General features: G+C 40.3%; 1 protein-coding gene across 3 annotated transcripts in view; it reads left to right on the top strand.

Annotated features, from left to right (window-relative positions):
• Positions 1-15,433, top strand: part of rnf123 (ring finger protein 123) — a 390,439-nt gene that overhangs the window by 114,510 nt on the left and 260,496 nt on the right. For all 3 annotated transcript variants that reach the window (XM_087994538.1, XM_087994539.1, XM_087994537.1), the window contains exon 22: positions 14,405-14,505. In XM_087994538.1, the coding sequence (XP_087850664.1) occupies positions 14,405-14,505 (101 nt within the window). The remainder of the gene's footprint in view (positions 1-14,404; positions 14,506-15,433) is intronic.

Raw genomic sequence — 15,433 nt, 5'->3', positions numbered from 1 at the left:
CCCAACACACACAAAAGAAGTTGCATCAAGACACTATTCAAAAGGGCCACAACACACTGCAGTACACCAGAACTGCAAAAAGAGGAAGAAGAACACCTCTACAATGTATTCGCCAAAAATGGATACCTGCACAATTTCATCAACAGATGCCTAAGGGAAAGACAACGGAATGAGGACATGCCGCAACCCAAAGGACTAGCCACACTACCATACATCAAGAGCATTTCCGAACTGACAGCCAGACTACTGTGACCACTAGGACTCATAACAGCACACAAACCAACAGCCATTCTCAGACAACAACTCACCAGAACGAAGGACCCAATACCCAGCATGAGCAAAACCAACATAGTGTACAAAATCCCATGCAAGGACTGCACAAAACACTACATAGGACAAACAGGAAGACAGCTAACGATCCGCATCCATGAACACCAACTGGCCACGAAACGACACGACCAGCTATCCTTAATAGCCACACACTCAGATGACAAGCAACATGAGTTCGACTGGGACAACACTACTATTATAGGACAAGCCAAACAGAGAACAGCCAGGGAATTCCTAGAGGCATGGCACTCATCCACAGATTCAATCAATAAGCACATCGACGGCACGGTGGCACAGTGGTTAGCACTGCTGCCTCACAGCGCCAGAGACCTGGGTTCAATTCCCGCCTCATGTGACTGACTGACTGTGTGGAGTTTGCGCATTCTCCCTGTGTCTGCATGGGTTTCCTCCGGGTGCTCTGGTTTCCTCCCACAGTCCAAAGATGTGCAGGTCAGGTGAACTGGCCATGCTAAATTGCCCTTAATGTTAGGTAAGGGGTAAATGTAGGGGTATGGGTGGGTTGCGCTTCGGCGGGGCGGTGTGGACTTGTTGGGCCGAAGGGCCTGTTTCCACACTGTAAGTAATCTAATCTAATAGACCTGGACCCAATATACCGACCACTGCAATGGGCAGCTGGAACTGACAACCGGAGCGGCAGAGACAAACCACTATAAATGCCGGAGGAAACTTCACAGAAGCGCTTCACAGGAGGCTCCAAAGCACTGAGGATGTCACCTAGACAGGGGACAAAACATCTGCAACACAAATTCCCAGCTCGGCGAACAGAACCACAACAACGAGCACCTGAGGTATAAACCTTCTCACAAACTTGGAAGAAACCCTCTCAAATTCTCAAACAACATCCTCACTGGCATAAAATTCAGCAAGGAAGAAGAGAACAACAACTGGCTTCCCTTCCTGGATGTAGTGGTCAAAAACAAGGTCAGTGGAGAGCTCCAGACCAACGCATACAGGAAGGTCACCCACACAGACCAAGTACTCAATTACAACAGCAGCCATCCCAACATCCACAAATCAAGCTGCATCAGAATGTTGTTCAAGCAAGCTGTAACATGATGCAGCACCCTGGAGCTGGGCAAAGTCAAAGAAGAATCCTTTATGGCATCTTGAAAAACAACGGTTACCCAAAAACCATAGTCCACCCATGCCTACACAACAGATCACAACACGACCGGACACACTATTCACCCTGTCATACATCAAGGACATATCAGAAATGATAACCACACTACTCCGACCCCTAGGTATTATGGTAGCCCACAAACTGACAACTACAGTATGACAGCTACTGATGAGTACAAAGGATCCCATGCCCACAAAAACAGAACCAACGTTATAAACAAAATACTGTGTAAAGGCTGCCACAAACATTACATAGGGCAAACCGGAAGAGAACTAGCCATCAAGAGACATGATCAACTATCACTTGTGTCCATACACACACAGGACACCAATCCGACTGGGACAATGTATCCATTCTAGGACAAGCCAAACACAGACATGCACGGGAATTCCTGGAGGCCTGGCACTCAACTTGGAACTCCATTAGCAAACATGTGGAGTTAGACCTCAAATATCAATCACTAAGAACCAAGACCGGATATGATACCACCCACCAGCAAACAGTGACACACAATAGCAAATGGAATAGAACACCAAAACTTCACTGGAGGCGCACTGATGATGTTGCCTAGTTTGGTGATGAACTGTCTGCAAGCAAAGTTACCAGCTCAGTGAGCAGTCAACAACCTCATCCACAGCCTGAGCTACTAATGTTCTAAAGAACTTCAAAGCTAGAATTTTATTCTTGTTAACACATCCTTCACTTTCCCAAAATTACTCCTGATTTTCTGTCTCCTTCTAACTTCTACATTACATCTGCAATGTGATTGTTCCAGTGACTTTACCAATGACTTGTTCCAGTATGAAATCATCCACTTCAGTCTTCACTGTAGTTTCTTCCAGTGTATTCTTCTATCATTGTTTCTGTCTTCTCTGTTAATACTCAATTTGTATTCTAAACTTTGAGATTTTGTTTTATCTATGTAATAGCAAGACTACAGGGCAGATATGTTCCCAGAAGGCAAAGGGCGAGACCAAGTTCAGATAATCCTGATACCAAGAGACATAAAGGTTAGAAAGGTTAAGCTTATAGCGAGGCTACGTATGTCAGAGACTCTAAAGGAGTGTAAAAGGGCTTAAAAAGGAAATCAGGAAAGAAAAGTGATTGTATGAGAAAGCATTAGCAGGTAGAAGAAAAGAAAACTCAAAGAATTTTAAAAAATATATAAAGAGCAAGAAAGTAACCAGGGAAAGGATAGGCCCAATAGGAACCATCAAGACATAGGCATAGTCCTCAATGGCTCCTTTTGTTGGTCTTCACAATGGAAAAGGATAATGTTGGTATTGATATTAAGGTGGGGGACTGGGCCTGTTTCCACACTGTAAGTAATCTAATCTAATTAGATGACGGATATATTGGCCTTGGAGGACAAAGTAGATTTACAAGATTGGTGCCTGGACTTAAGGGGTTGAGTTATGAGAAGAGATTATACAATTCAGGCCTGTTCTTCTCTAGAATTTAGGAAGTTAAGGAGTCATCTGATTAAAGTTGTCAAGATGTTAACAGGGAAAGCCAGGATAGATAAGATAAACTATTTCCACTGGTAGTTGATGCTAGATCAGTTGTTGCTTTTAAGTCTGAGATAGATAACTTTTTGTTACGTCGAGGTATTAAGGGATTGGGCCAAAGGTAAATATATGGAGTTCAGCCACAGATCAGCAATAATCTATTAAATGACGGGAACAGGCTTGAATAGCTTAGTCCTATTACTAAGACGTTAACATCAAGTAAAAGACGATATTAGTGGTTCAGCAACCTTCTACTCGAGGTTGTTGAGGAAGACAAAGGTGGAGATATCAAGTATCCTGGCAATATCTTTCAAGTCCTCTCTCTGTGGCCAGAGGCTAACCAAGTTAGTTAGTCTAACCTCCATAGTGGGGAAGTGATTAGAAAGAATTCTGAGGGACAGTATGTATCTGCACTTGGGAGAGGCACAGGTTTGTTTGGGTAAAGTCATGCTTGACAAACTTGATCAAATTTTTTGAAGAGGTAATCAGGAATTTTTTGCTGAGGGTAATGCATTTGATGTGGTCCACATGGATCTTAGCAAGGCTTTTGATAAAGATCCTCATACCAGACTGGTCAAGTAAATGAGAGCTTGTGGGATCAAAGCAAAGTGGCACATTGGATCCAGAATTGGCTGAGAAGCAGGAAACAGTGGACAATGGTAGAGGGATATTTCTTGACTGAATGTCCGATTCCAGTGGAGTTCCACATAGTTCAGTGCAGGGGCCCTTGCTGTTTGTGCAGTAATGATTAAATGTATCGGGGCATGATCAAGTAATTCACTATTCAAGGAGTAAATAGTAGAAGGATAGCCGAAACTGCAGATTTCAGCCTTAGAGTAGTGTGATAGAATGCACTTGGGGAGGGATAGCAATGCAAGGGATTACACCATGAGTAGTAGGACCCTTGAAAGTACTGAGGATCAGAGGGACCTTAAATTACCTGAAGGTAGCAGGGCAGGTAGATATAGTGGCTAAAAGGCACGTAGGATATTTGTCTTTATTCTTTGAGACATAGAATACAAGAGCAAAGAGATTATGCTGGAAACCTATACAATGTTGGTTAGGCCACAACTGCAGTACCATGTGCAATTCTGGTCATCGCATTATAGGGACAAAGTTATTGTGTTAAAGGGGGTACAGAGATGTACCAGGACGCTGCCTGGGCCAGAGCCTCTGAGCTATGAGGAATGATTAGATAGAATGGAGTTGTTTTCCTTGGAACAGTGAAGGCTGAGAGAGGATCTGATAGAGATCATGAGATTGTAAGGGATTTAGGCTGGATAAAAAGACACTTTTTCTGTTAGTAGAGGAATCAATGAATAAAACAAATTTAAGATAAGAGGAGAGTTGGGAATTTATTTCACTCTGAGATTAGTGAGACTCTGGAACTCACTGCCTGAAATTGTGGTTGAGTTTGAAACTCTTAATATTTAAGCAGTATTTAGATATTTACTTATGTTGCTATAGCTTCCAGGGATATGGGCCAAAAGCTCTAAAATGAAATTAAATTTGTGCTGACCAGCATTAACATGATTGACTGAATGGCTTACTTCTGTGCTAGAAACATCTATGAGTTAATTTTGTAGGCCCTTTGCTGATTCTGCAACTAACACTATGCTGCCACATCTTCAAAGGTTTGTTTTACACCTGGAATTACTTCTAATTCTCTAAATATTTTTGTTTACAGATTGAATAATTTTGTTATAGTACATAGCTCTACTATTCTCTGCTCTCCACTTGAAAATGTCTGAATCTCCCTTTTCTTGTCTGATGCTCACAGTGTGGTCTCAATGTGAATCTAAATCTTTACTGTCAGTGTCACATTTCAGCAACACATCTTTCAGCTTTAGATGATACAAATGATCAAAGGTGTTTTCATAACCTATGATGGCGTATGTAAATATTCATCTTTAGATACTACCCCAGATCTAAATCAAGACTGCATTTCACCAATCTCTGCTTCCACTCTGTCTTTTTGCTTGTTCTATGCTGTGTATCATCCATAGCACAGCCATCTCGCTCCTCCAATGTGAAATACCCTTCCTTGAGAATTCTCCTTTTCTACGTCCCTCCCCACTTTCTAAAGGTGAGTTTCTGTGAATGCTGGCAAATCCTCATCTCTCATCCCATCTCATCAGGACTGCCTTCCAATTGTGAAGCAGCTCTGAATATTTTGCTGTGTTAATGATTCTGTATATGTATCTGTTGCTAAATAAAAAATTTGAGATTTGAATGGATTTTCTTTTTATTAAGCTAGATAGGGGAATACTTTTAATTTGAGAAAGTTCTTCCTCTGTACTAGATATTTTAAGTCAAGCACATTAATGGACTCTAAGTGATGCAGATCATTGTGGAATAAGTGAGAGGCCTAGTTCCCTTTATCTGTCCCTTTATCCCATCCATTATTTCTGAGCTAGGTGATTTTGCGAACAGCAAATTCAACCTCCTGTGTTAAACTTCTGCGGCAGATTTAGTGAAAACTTCCAGCAGCAGGAGCATTGGAGTTCACCTGGCGTTGGTTCAGTTGCCCAATATGCTTGATTGGGACATGAGATACCCCAGATGCTGTCTGCCGTAAACCTGTCCAACATGCAGGAGTGACAATGTTCGAGCTGAGTCTAGCAGATTTGGCTGCGGTGCAGTTATTTTACTGGAATTCCATAAGTCAATCAGAACGATTCCCTTGAGTGTTCTTTTATTTTACATTTGAGATCTGCAATCTCTAGATTGCTGCAGTGACAAATTTAATACACCTGACAACAAAGTGCACTTTGTAAAATAAGCTATAAATTTAAGGAAACTAAATACCAAATGATGAAGTAATTCATTTAGTGCACTCTGCTTTTAATGGCTGTAACTCCTTCCTACTTGCATCCGTCTGGACATAGCACTCTGTGCTTCCTTACATGTATTACTGGTGGGTCTCTTCAAACAAGGAGGATGCTTGCTGTGGGACCCCTAGGTTAGAGGGATGGTGAAAGAGAAAAAGAAGGGGGAGAGAGGAGATATGAGAGTGAGGGCTGAAGTCAGTACAAGTTAAATGATGTAGAAGATAAAAGACTTGGGGAGAAACAGCATTGGTAGGGGAAAGGAAAAGGGCAGTCATTTGTTAAGTCATTTCATCAGTCTTTGATCAATGAGAGGTTTGCTCTCTCTTCTTGCCTTCAAGCACCGAATCTTCAGACTTCATGATCAGCTCTGCTTCAAAAACAGTACCACTTTGTTGGAGCAGAATTTGCCAACTGAGGCGTTTCAGTGAACTCTGTTCCCAGCTGTTGAGGTCAAAGCCAATTTTCTTCTTCAAGCTGGCTTTCAGAGTATTTTTGAAACGTTTGTGCTGGCCAGCCATTGGTCTTTGACCAGTCGCGAGCTGGGAATAGTGAGTGCTGTTTGGAAGAAGTGTTTGATATTCTGATACAGTAGCTGGTCTGGTACAGTTATGATGTCAGAACAGTCACCTCAGGGCTCAGGTTACCTGCTTCCTAAAGATGCTGGTGTTTGTGCGATGGCCCATCCAGATCTCGCGGACCATCCACAGACAGTTATGATGCTGTGACTCAAGTTTTGTCAGGTCACAGTGATATGTCCTTCAGGTTTCACAGCCGTAGAGGAGTGTCGGGAAAACAACTGCCTTGCAGCTACATATACCTACAGCTGAGATGATACCTGGCTTCCCATACTCTTTCTTTTCCTGTAATTGAAACATTATTCATTATCCCCATTACATCCCTCCCCTGATGTCTTAATTCTCACTGAAATTTGGTGCTGTGGAATATATAACGTTTGCCTCCTTAGCTTGGAGCAGAATAATATTGCCAGTGAAATGCACGGCCTAACAGGCAGAGTTTCATTTAGAAATATTGAGAAAGGTCAGGTAGGAGTAGTTGGAATAACTGAGATATAAACAATTTCTAATAACACCTTTTTGAAGGGAGTTGATATGATTGCAGCATGAACTTCGACTTTATTTTTTAAAGTAAAGTATTAGCTCATACTTCACTTTCACAAAACTAATTTGGCTTTACACAGGCACCAATGCAGGTCAATAGTTTGGTTATCCTAAATTAAATTCAGACACTGATTCTGAAGGGCATTGTTTCATTTCAGGATAATCGAGACATAAATACTCAAGATTCTGAGCTGGACTGGAAGTATGTTTCAAGAAAGAGAAAAACCGTTCATGTTTCCGGTCAAGACATCTTGTCAGAATTAGATGTGTGATAGATGTAATGTGTTTTAATCAAATAAGGAGGCAGGGAAAGGGGTGAGGAAGGATAAAGGAAAAGTGATGGTTTTCAATAAGCTAGAAGACAGGAGAATTAAATGACCAAAGAGAATGGTAATGTAAGGCAAAATAGATGTAATGAGACAAACGAAAAAATCAAGAGGGTATGAAAGAGGCATAAGTGGGAAAAGCAGAAATATTACTAGTCGTTTTCATCTAAAAAGTAGATCTGAAATGATTGGAGTCAGTGTTGACTTCAAAATTACTTTAAAGTGCCTCAGGTGAAAAAAAAGGTGGTGTGCCCTGAACTTCCATTGAACTTTACTGGAACAGTGTAGGATCCTGAGGACAGCAGGGTCAAAGTGGGAGTGGAGCAGAGAGTAAAACATGACAGGCAACCAAAAGCTAAGGATCATGCTTGGAGACTGAGCAGAGGTGTTCTAAAGAAAATCCTAATTTTCCTAATCTGCATTCACTCTTCCCAATGTGAAGGTAACTACATTGTGAGCAGCTAAATTATAAGAAATGTACTTTAAAGAGTGCATGAGGATAGAAGGGCATGAGCTTCATGTGCCTTGACATTTAAAGGAGATGGGACACATTGAGGGAGTAGTTAGCAAACCATATGGAACCTTGGGCTTTGAGGTATTGACACCTAAAGCAGGGACACTGTGCTGCATCTTTATAAAACTCTGATAGACCGCACTTAGAGTATTGTGCACGGTCCTGACCACCATACTGTAGGAAGGATGTGTGAGTCCTTGAGAGGGTGCAGAGGAGATTTACCAGAATGATTTTGGGGATGGGGAATTTTGCATTCAAGGTAATGCAAGAGAAACTTTAGGTTGATGATGAGAAGATATGCCAGCCCTTTGCCACTGCCCTTTTCCTTACAATATGTAAAAAGGGGATTAAGGACATTACAGAGAAAATAAATTATTACTTTACATCTGTATTCACTGTAATGACCTCAAAATCTTTCTGTAAATAATGGTGGACCAAGGGTCTAGCGAAAATGGGGAACTTGTAGGAATTCTAGCTTTTTTAAAAATGCTAGCTCAAGGGACAGAGGATGCATTGATTTTGATTTTCTCACATTTTCTAGATTCTGTATCAGTCCTAATGGATTGGAAAGTAGCTAACATAACCCTTGCTATTTTACGAAAGAATAGCGAGAGGTGGGGATTAGGTAAGATTTATGTAATAGGATATGAGGAAGGTAGTGGAACCTATAATCCGAGGTGCCGTAACAGAACACTCCAAAAATGATTATACAATTAAGGAGATTCAACACAGATCTACAAAACACAAATTCTGTTTCACAAAGCTGCTTCAATGTTTTGAAGTTGTAGATAAGGGGAAACCATTGGATGTAGTTAATGTCTTCTGCAAATCCAAATACTAAAAAGTACCACACAATACTTTGTGTACAAAGTTGGTGCTTGTGGAATTGGGGCAATATCTTAGAACGGATTTAGAAATGGTTAATGTACAGAAAACAAGAGTTGAAATAAAGTGAGATTTTCATCTTTGTAGGCCCTAAACTAACGAAGTATCAGTGTTTGGGATCGTCTATATCAAGGACTCTTGAGAGCATGGAACGTAATATAGGCAGGTTTGTTCATGATACAAAGTTAAATGGAAAGTAAGCTGTGACAAGGATGCAAAGGAATTTAGATAGTTCAAATATATGGTCAAGAAAGGAGTATAATGTCAAAATGTGAGCATATCTATTTGCCATAGAAAAATAGAAAATAAGATTTGTTTTTAAATAGTGAGGGTGACTGGTAAAAATGTTGGTATTCAGAGAGACGTAGGTGGCATTGTAAATTAATTATAAATTTAACATGCAGCTACAGCAGGCATTTAGAAAAGCAAAAAATACTTAGCTTTTATTCCTATAGTCCAATCATTTCACAATGGAGAAGCTTTCCTGCAAAAATATAGGGCCTTGCTAAGACCATGTCTGAAATACTTGCACAGTTTTTGCTTCTGTACTTAAGAAATTTGCCTTCAAGGGAATACAGTAAAGGTCTGCTAAAGGTCTGTTGATTGCTGGGTTGAGTGAAGGGAGATTGAGTTGACGAGGCCTAAAATTCCATGAGTATAGGAGAATGAAGTAATCTCATTGATACATACGAAATTCCTGAGGTGCTTTATAGGGTAGCTGGAGGATGCTTCCTTGAACTCGGCCGAAGGGTTCTGCAGTAGAGAACAGCCTCAGGGTGATGAGTTGGTCATTGAGGGGTGAGTTGTGGAATTCAGTCAAGTCAAGGAATGAGCTGCCAGAGGAAGTGGTGGAGGCTAGTACAATTGCAACATTTAAAAGGCATCCGGATGGGTAAATGAATAGGAAGGGTTTGAAAGGATATGGGTCGGATGCTGGCAGGTGGTACTAGATTGGGTAGGGATATCTGGTCGACATGGACGAGTTGGACCGAAGGGCCTGTTTCTGTGCTGTACAAATCTATGACTCTAATGATAAGTAGATGTTTGTAATCCTTTCCCCAGGAAGGTTCTGTTATTTAATATATTAAACATGAAGATAGATAGGTTTTTGCATACTAAGGGAATACAGGTCATTCTGCTACAATGCATATTTTGTTAATTCAAATTCGCTGTAATGAGATTGATAAATGATTCCGGTTCCATTAGTTTCAATGGTACTGCTATTACACGATTTTCTTATTATTGCATGAAAACAGCTACTGCGTTATAGCAGAACTGACATCTTGTACAACTTGGTTGAGTTAAGTAGATGATCTGTCATGATCATCTGGAATGGTAGAATAGGTTTGAAGCAGGTTTCTCCTATATTTTGATCTCTCGAACATTCAACACTCCTCTTTTGGATAAGCTGAGTAAAGAATCCAGTGTAGATTGGTGGAATTGAGTTTCAGATTGATGCTTAGAGATTTGATTATTGGAAGGTCAGATGGAAGAGTAATAAAAGGGAAGTGGATGAGCCAAAAGATCATCGTGAAAAGCTGATGACAATGTTGATGGAATAGTCTACGTGCTGCCCATAGAAGATCAATCCTTTGATGAAGATGCTTTCCACGAAATTGTAGTTCTACACTAGCAACTCTGAGTGAAAATAAATATTTAATTCAAACTGGCTTTTCTTTGGAGTTTCTATTTAATCTTCTGTTAATGAACAAACTAAGCATGAAGCTGGATCAGTTTAAGTCACCAAGTTTCTGAAAAGTTGTTTGGGTTTATTTCAGCTGCTTCTCAGCTTTGAGATTGGTGACAAACCTCCCTATATTTCTTCTGCTTGCTTGTTCCTCATCAGAGAATGTTGATTGAGTCAAGCAGCTTTTGATTTGTTTGCAGTGAGGCAGTCAGATATTCGGTAACAGCAAATGTTGGTTTAAACCAATCACTGATTTTTGACGTTGAACATTGTCTTTACTCAGAATTTCGTTCTGATGCTATTACCATGACTCAAGCTGCAAAGGATTAAATCATCAGTGCTACAACAGCCTAAACATGACAATAATTTACTCAACTAACGGACCACATTTCTTTTTAACCAGCTTATCGATGCAAGTCTAATATTATTTGCTCCGTCCATCCCAAAAATCTCATTGGCCCAACTATTTATGTTTCTTTTTCATTTTACTTGCCCTCGTAAACTTTTGATATTTGCTTGTGTACAGTTCCTTCTGCCATGCCTCCTCCTTGTCAGTTATTTACTTGACCATTAGAAGACAATGAATTTCTGCCCTTATCTCACAATGATATTAATAATATTCATAACCCTCGTTGTGTGTTGTCTGACACGCTTTATCTCCAGCTGCGTTCCTCATTGCCAAGGGTCAATCAATGGGCTTTACATCTGGTTGAACAGTTTAATCCAAACATTCTGTCCAAAATCAACATTGTAAATGCATCACTCTATTCTGCAAGTAAATGTTTGTCCCTTTCAGCAAAACATGAAACCACTGTTACAAACATTGGAACATTTGGCCACAGATATAATGCAGCATAGATTCACCAGAATGAGAGATTATGCAGAAGAGGGTTGTAATCCTTTTAATTCAGGAGATTAAGGGGTGATGTGATTCAAGCTTTCAGGATATTAAGGGAATATGGGGGGAAAAGGTTGTGTAGAGTTGCAGAGCACTCATACTCTCATCAGATGATGGCAATGGCTAAAAGGGCCAAACGGCTTCCTGTTCCTCTTCAGCACTCTGCAAAACCAATACCTGATGCCCCACGTGCAAATGCTATTCACCTTCAGTCACATACCGTCTATACTCAAAACAGTATTGTTTAGCTCAGAAATTCTATATCATATAATACAGTGCATTGCCTGCATTTTTATACCACTTGAGCCTCACATTTTATGTTTTTTTTTTCTTTTTAATTCTTTCCTGGAATTTGGGCTGCATTTGTCTGTCCCTAATGGCTCTGGAACTGAATGGCTTGTTGACCATTGCACAAGCCAGTTAAGTCAACTGCATCGTTGTTGATCTGGAGTTACACATATAGCAGGCTGGATAAGGACATTAAGTTGTTGCAAAAACCCATCTAGTTCACTCACTATAGTTGCTGTGACTGAGATTTGGCTTTGTATTCCAGATTTATTAAATGAATTTAAAATCCACCAGCTGCCATTGCAGGATTTGACCCATGTCCCTGTTGGCAATAGCCTGACCCTCTGGATTACTCATTTACTGAAATTACATCAACTGTACCATATTTGGTATTCTTCAGGAGCAGGATGAAAAGTAGAACTTCCATGTAACATCCCTGTCTCACACTTTCATGTTTCAGAGCCTGAGTTTTTCAACAGCATTTAAAAATCCCTGCACCCAAGTGTGACACATTTTCAGTTCTATTTTTAAACTTGCTAGGTCAAAATTGAGACTGCCCTCTTTCAGACAGTTATAAAATGAAAGACAGGCATACATACAAGAAGTTCACTGGTAATAGATGCGCTTTTCATGTCTTGGGATTTGTGTTTAAACACAAAGTTTGACAGATGCACATGCTGGTGTTCTGTGTTTCTATGTAACCAACCTTTCCAGTCATCTTATAACCCACCTCTAGCAGGAGAGATTTCAAAACCTTCTAGACCAGAGGTAAGGACAATGTCACTGCACCATAAGAGCCCCAGTAATGTTCTGTGTTTGCTGAACTATCAGGGAATCTGTTGTAAAATGGGCTTTTGAATTCACACCATTCTCAGGATAGCACATCAGCTTGGTTACTGTGGCTTGACTCCGTGAAAGTTCCTTCATCTTAATGGTTGTGCTTTGACATCAATGGAAGAGCAGTATGGGAAGGCTGCAGTACGCATGAACTACATGTTCATTGCAGTACACATCATGGTTACATAACAGCATGTACTAGCACTGTGTCCTCTATCATCAAAGAAAGGCAAAGGCAGAAATACCATGGGGAGCATCAGCACCTGGGAACAACATCCCAGCAGGAGCATATTCCTTCATTATCACTGGATCAATATCCTGGAATCCTCCTAACTGATAATATTGTTAGAGTACCATTCCCACATGAACAGAAGCAGATCAAACAGAGGGCTCGTGACTATCTGCAGGGCAGCTGAGGAAGGGCAATAAATGACCAATGTCAACCACATCCTGAGTACATATTTCTTAAAAAGGCAGATTTATACTCTCTCTCTCATGGTGTTCCATTTACATTCCAGAAGGAATCCGCTCTAATTTACAATGTTGTAATTTCAGATTTGTAATACCGGAGTAATTTGGTCTTGCAGAGGTCAGTTAGCTCACTTGGCTTGACAACTGGTTTGCAATGCAAAGTGATGCCAACAAAGTATGCTCAATTCCTGCAGCAGCTGAGGGCAGCACGAAGGACTCTTCTCAACCTCTCCCTTCACCTGAGGAATGGTGACCCTCAGGCTAAACCCAAACCTGCTGCCTACCTCTATTGAACCTTATGGTTCTCTGGGATTATGGCAACTTTCAAGGGCGGCACGGTAGCTCAGTGGTTAGCATTGCTGCCTCACAGCGCCAGGGATCCGGGTTTGATTCCAACCTTGGGCAACTGTCAGTGTGGAGTTTGTACATTCTCCCTGCGTGGGTTTCCTCCGGGTGCTCCGGTTTCCTCCCACAGTCCAAAAGGTGTGCAGGTCAGGTGAATTGGCCATGCTAAATTGCTCATAGTGTTAGTTGCATTAGTCAGAAGGAAGTGAGTTACTCTTCGGAGGGTCGGTGTGGACTTGTTGGGCCGAAGGGAACACGTGGGGAATCTAATAAAAAAAAATCTAAACTTTACCTTTTATCTTTATTTTTCTCTTATCCAATAGTTTTCTGTCAGGATCTATCTCTCCTAAAATCTGCTACGGACTAACCACACAGTGTGTGTTAATCGCTTGTCTGATTCAACCGATAGTATAGGATTATGTCTTTTGTCAGAATGTTTTATCTGTTGATAAATTGACCTGTTTAGCCCGAATGCAATACTTTAGTGGTGCATTAGTTTTTCCACTTTGAGTTGACTAGATTCGGCTTACTACCGATACCTTCTCCAGCAAGTGACTTTAAGCAGTACAAGCTTACATCTTAAATCTGAGGTTTGTCACTCCAGCTCAGGCAGAAAATAAAAGCACCGGTACTATATATACACAAGAGACTTTTGGCTAAGAGAAACTGTTCAAGAAAAAAATAATTTAGGATAAAGTGAAATTATTGACTTAAACTACAGACTTTCTTAAACATAGAGGTATGGTTAAAGAAAGGAAATGTCCTGTCGATGTTTATAAAATTAAGTAACTGGTTTTTTGGAGGTATTGAGAGAATTTATGTTTTCTCCCCTTAGTTATTACACAGATTTGTTGTTATTTTTAGCTGTGTGACTCATTGAAGAGACGGAAATGACAAATGAAGAATGTGTGCTGGTAATATTTGATCAGTTTTATGATGTGCTGTGGGAATAAAACTGACATCTAATTAGCTTTGTACAAGGTACTTGTTCCTCACTGTTACTTCAGAAGTAATTCACCATCAGCAATTAGATATGTGTTCCAATTGGACAAACTAAGCTCATTTTGCTACCTATATATTGGAAGTTTATGGATCATATTTTGAAATAAAGTTTGACAATAATGCAGGTTTTGATTACATAGATTTCTAATATTATGTACATTTGAGACGTGGACGTATCAGAGAATAAAGACGATTCCTTATTCTTTTGTATTTTTCGTAGATGATCTTGCATCCAAAGCCAATATCATCATTGATCCTGCAGAGATCTCTGCCATTTCAATGGACGACTTGGATGAGGATGATGAGAGTGTAACTCAACAGGTACAAAACCACAGCCGAGCTTTTTCTGACGTTGCAAAGATTGTTTAATTTGTTAGGTCCCAAGAAGTGATTAAGCTATCGCTGGCCTAGAATACTGTAAGGATTGTGTGAAGGGAGTGTATGCGTTTTAAGATGCTGAGTTCAGATTTTCAGTTTAACAGGGTAACTCTTGGTCAGACATTTATACGTTATCTTCTTAGCACCACTACATATTATGAATGCTTTCTAATTTATCTTGTGTGTAGTGATTGAAACTACATAAAGTGCAAATAGCTTCCCATTAATCTTTACTTGTGAAATCTACACTGTAGATTCTGTTACAGATTCTGTACCCTCTGATATAGTATTTACAGCACAGAAAAAGGTCAATTGGCCCAACACGTCTATACTAGAAATGAAAACAGAAAATGCTGGAGAAACTCAGCAGGACTGACTGCATTAGCAGAGTTAACATTTCAGTCCAATATGACACATCTTCGGAACTAAAAGTAGCTGGAAAATGATGCTTTTTGTGCTGTTGATGAGGATAAAATGGAACAGATTGAGACAGTGTCGAGAACAAAAAACAAAGGCAATGATAATGGTGAAGCACCAGTATTGGTGCTTCAAATAAAACAAACCTTGTTTTAGCCCAGAAACACTGATGCAGCAGGAAAACCCAAGTACAGAGGAATCTCGATTATCTGAAGGACACGGATGGGCAGTATTTTGACCCGTTAATCGAATTCCAGATAATTGAGTGCTGGATAACACAGTTTAGCCGAGCATCAGGACCTTGCGATCTTGCTGGATAATCCAATCTTTGGATAATTGATTGCTGGATAATCAAGGTTCCTCTGTACTGCAGTATGTTTATCTGCTACCCCAGGAGCACTCCTTGAACAGAAATACCCTTCTATTGTGGTAATTCACTGTACAAACAGTGGAT

The sequence above is a fragment of the Chiloscyllium plagiosum genome, unplaced genomic scaffold (genome assembly GCF_037043375.1).
Source record: "Chiloscyllium plagiosum isolate Xiang-an unplaced genomic scaffold, Cpla_swu_hap1 HiC_scaffold_14, whole genome shotgun sequence".
Lineage (NCBI taxonomy): Eukaryota > Metazoa > Chordata > Chondrichthyes > Orectolobiformes > Hemiscylliidae > Chiloscyllium > Chiloscyllium plagiosum.
The sequence above is the reverse complement of the archived record's forward strand: the minus strand, read 5'-3'. Positions and strand labels throughout refer to the sequence as shown.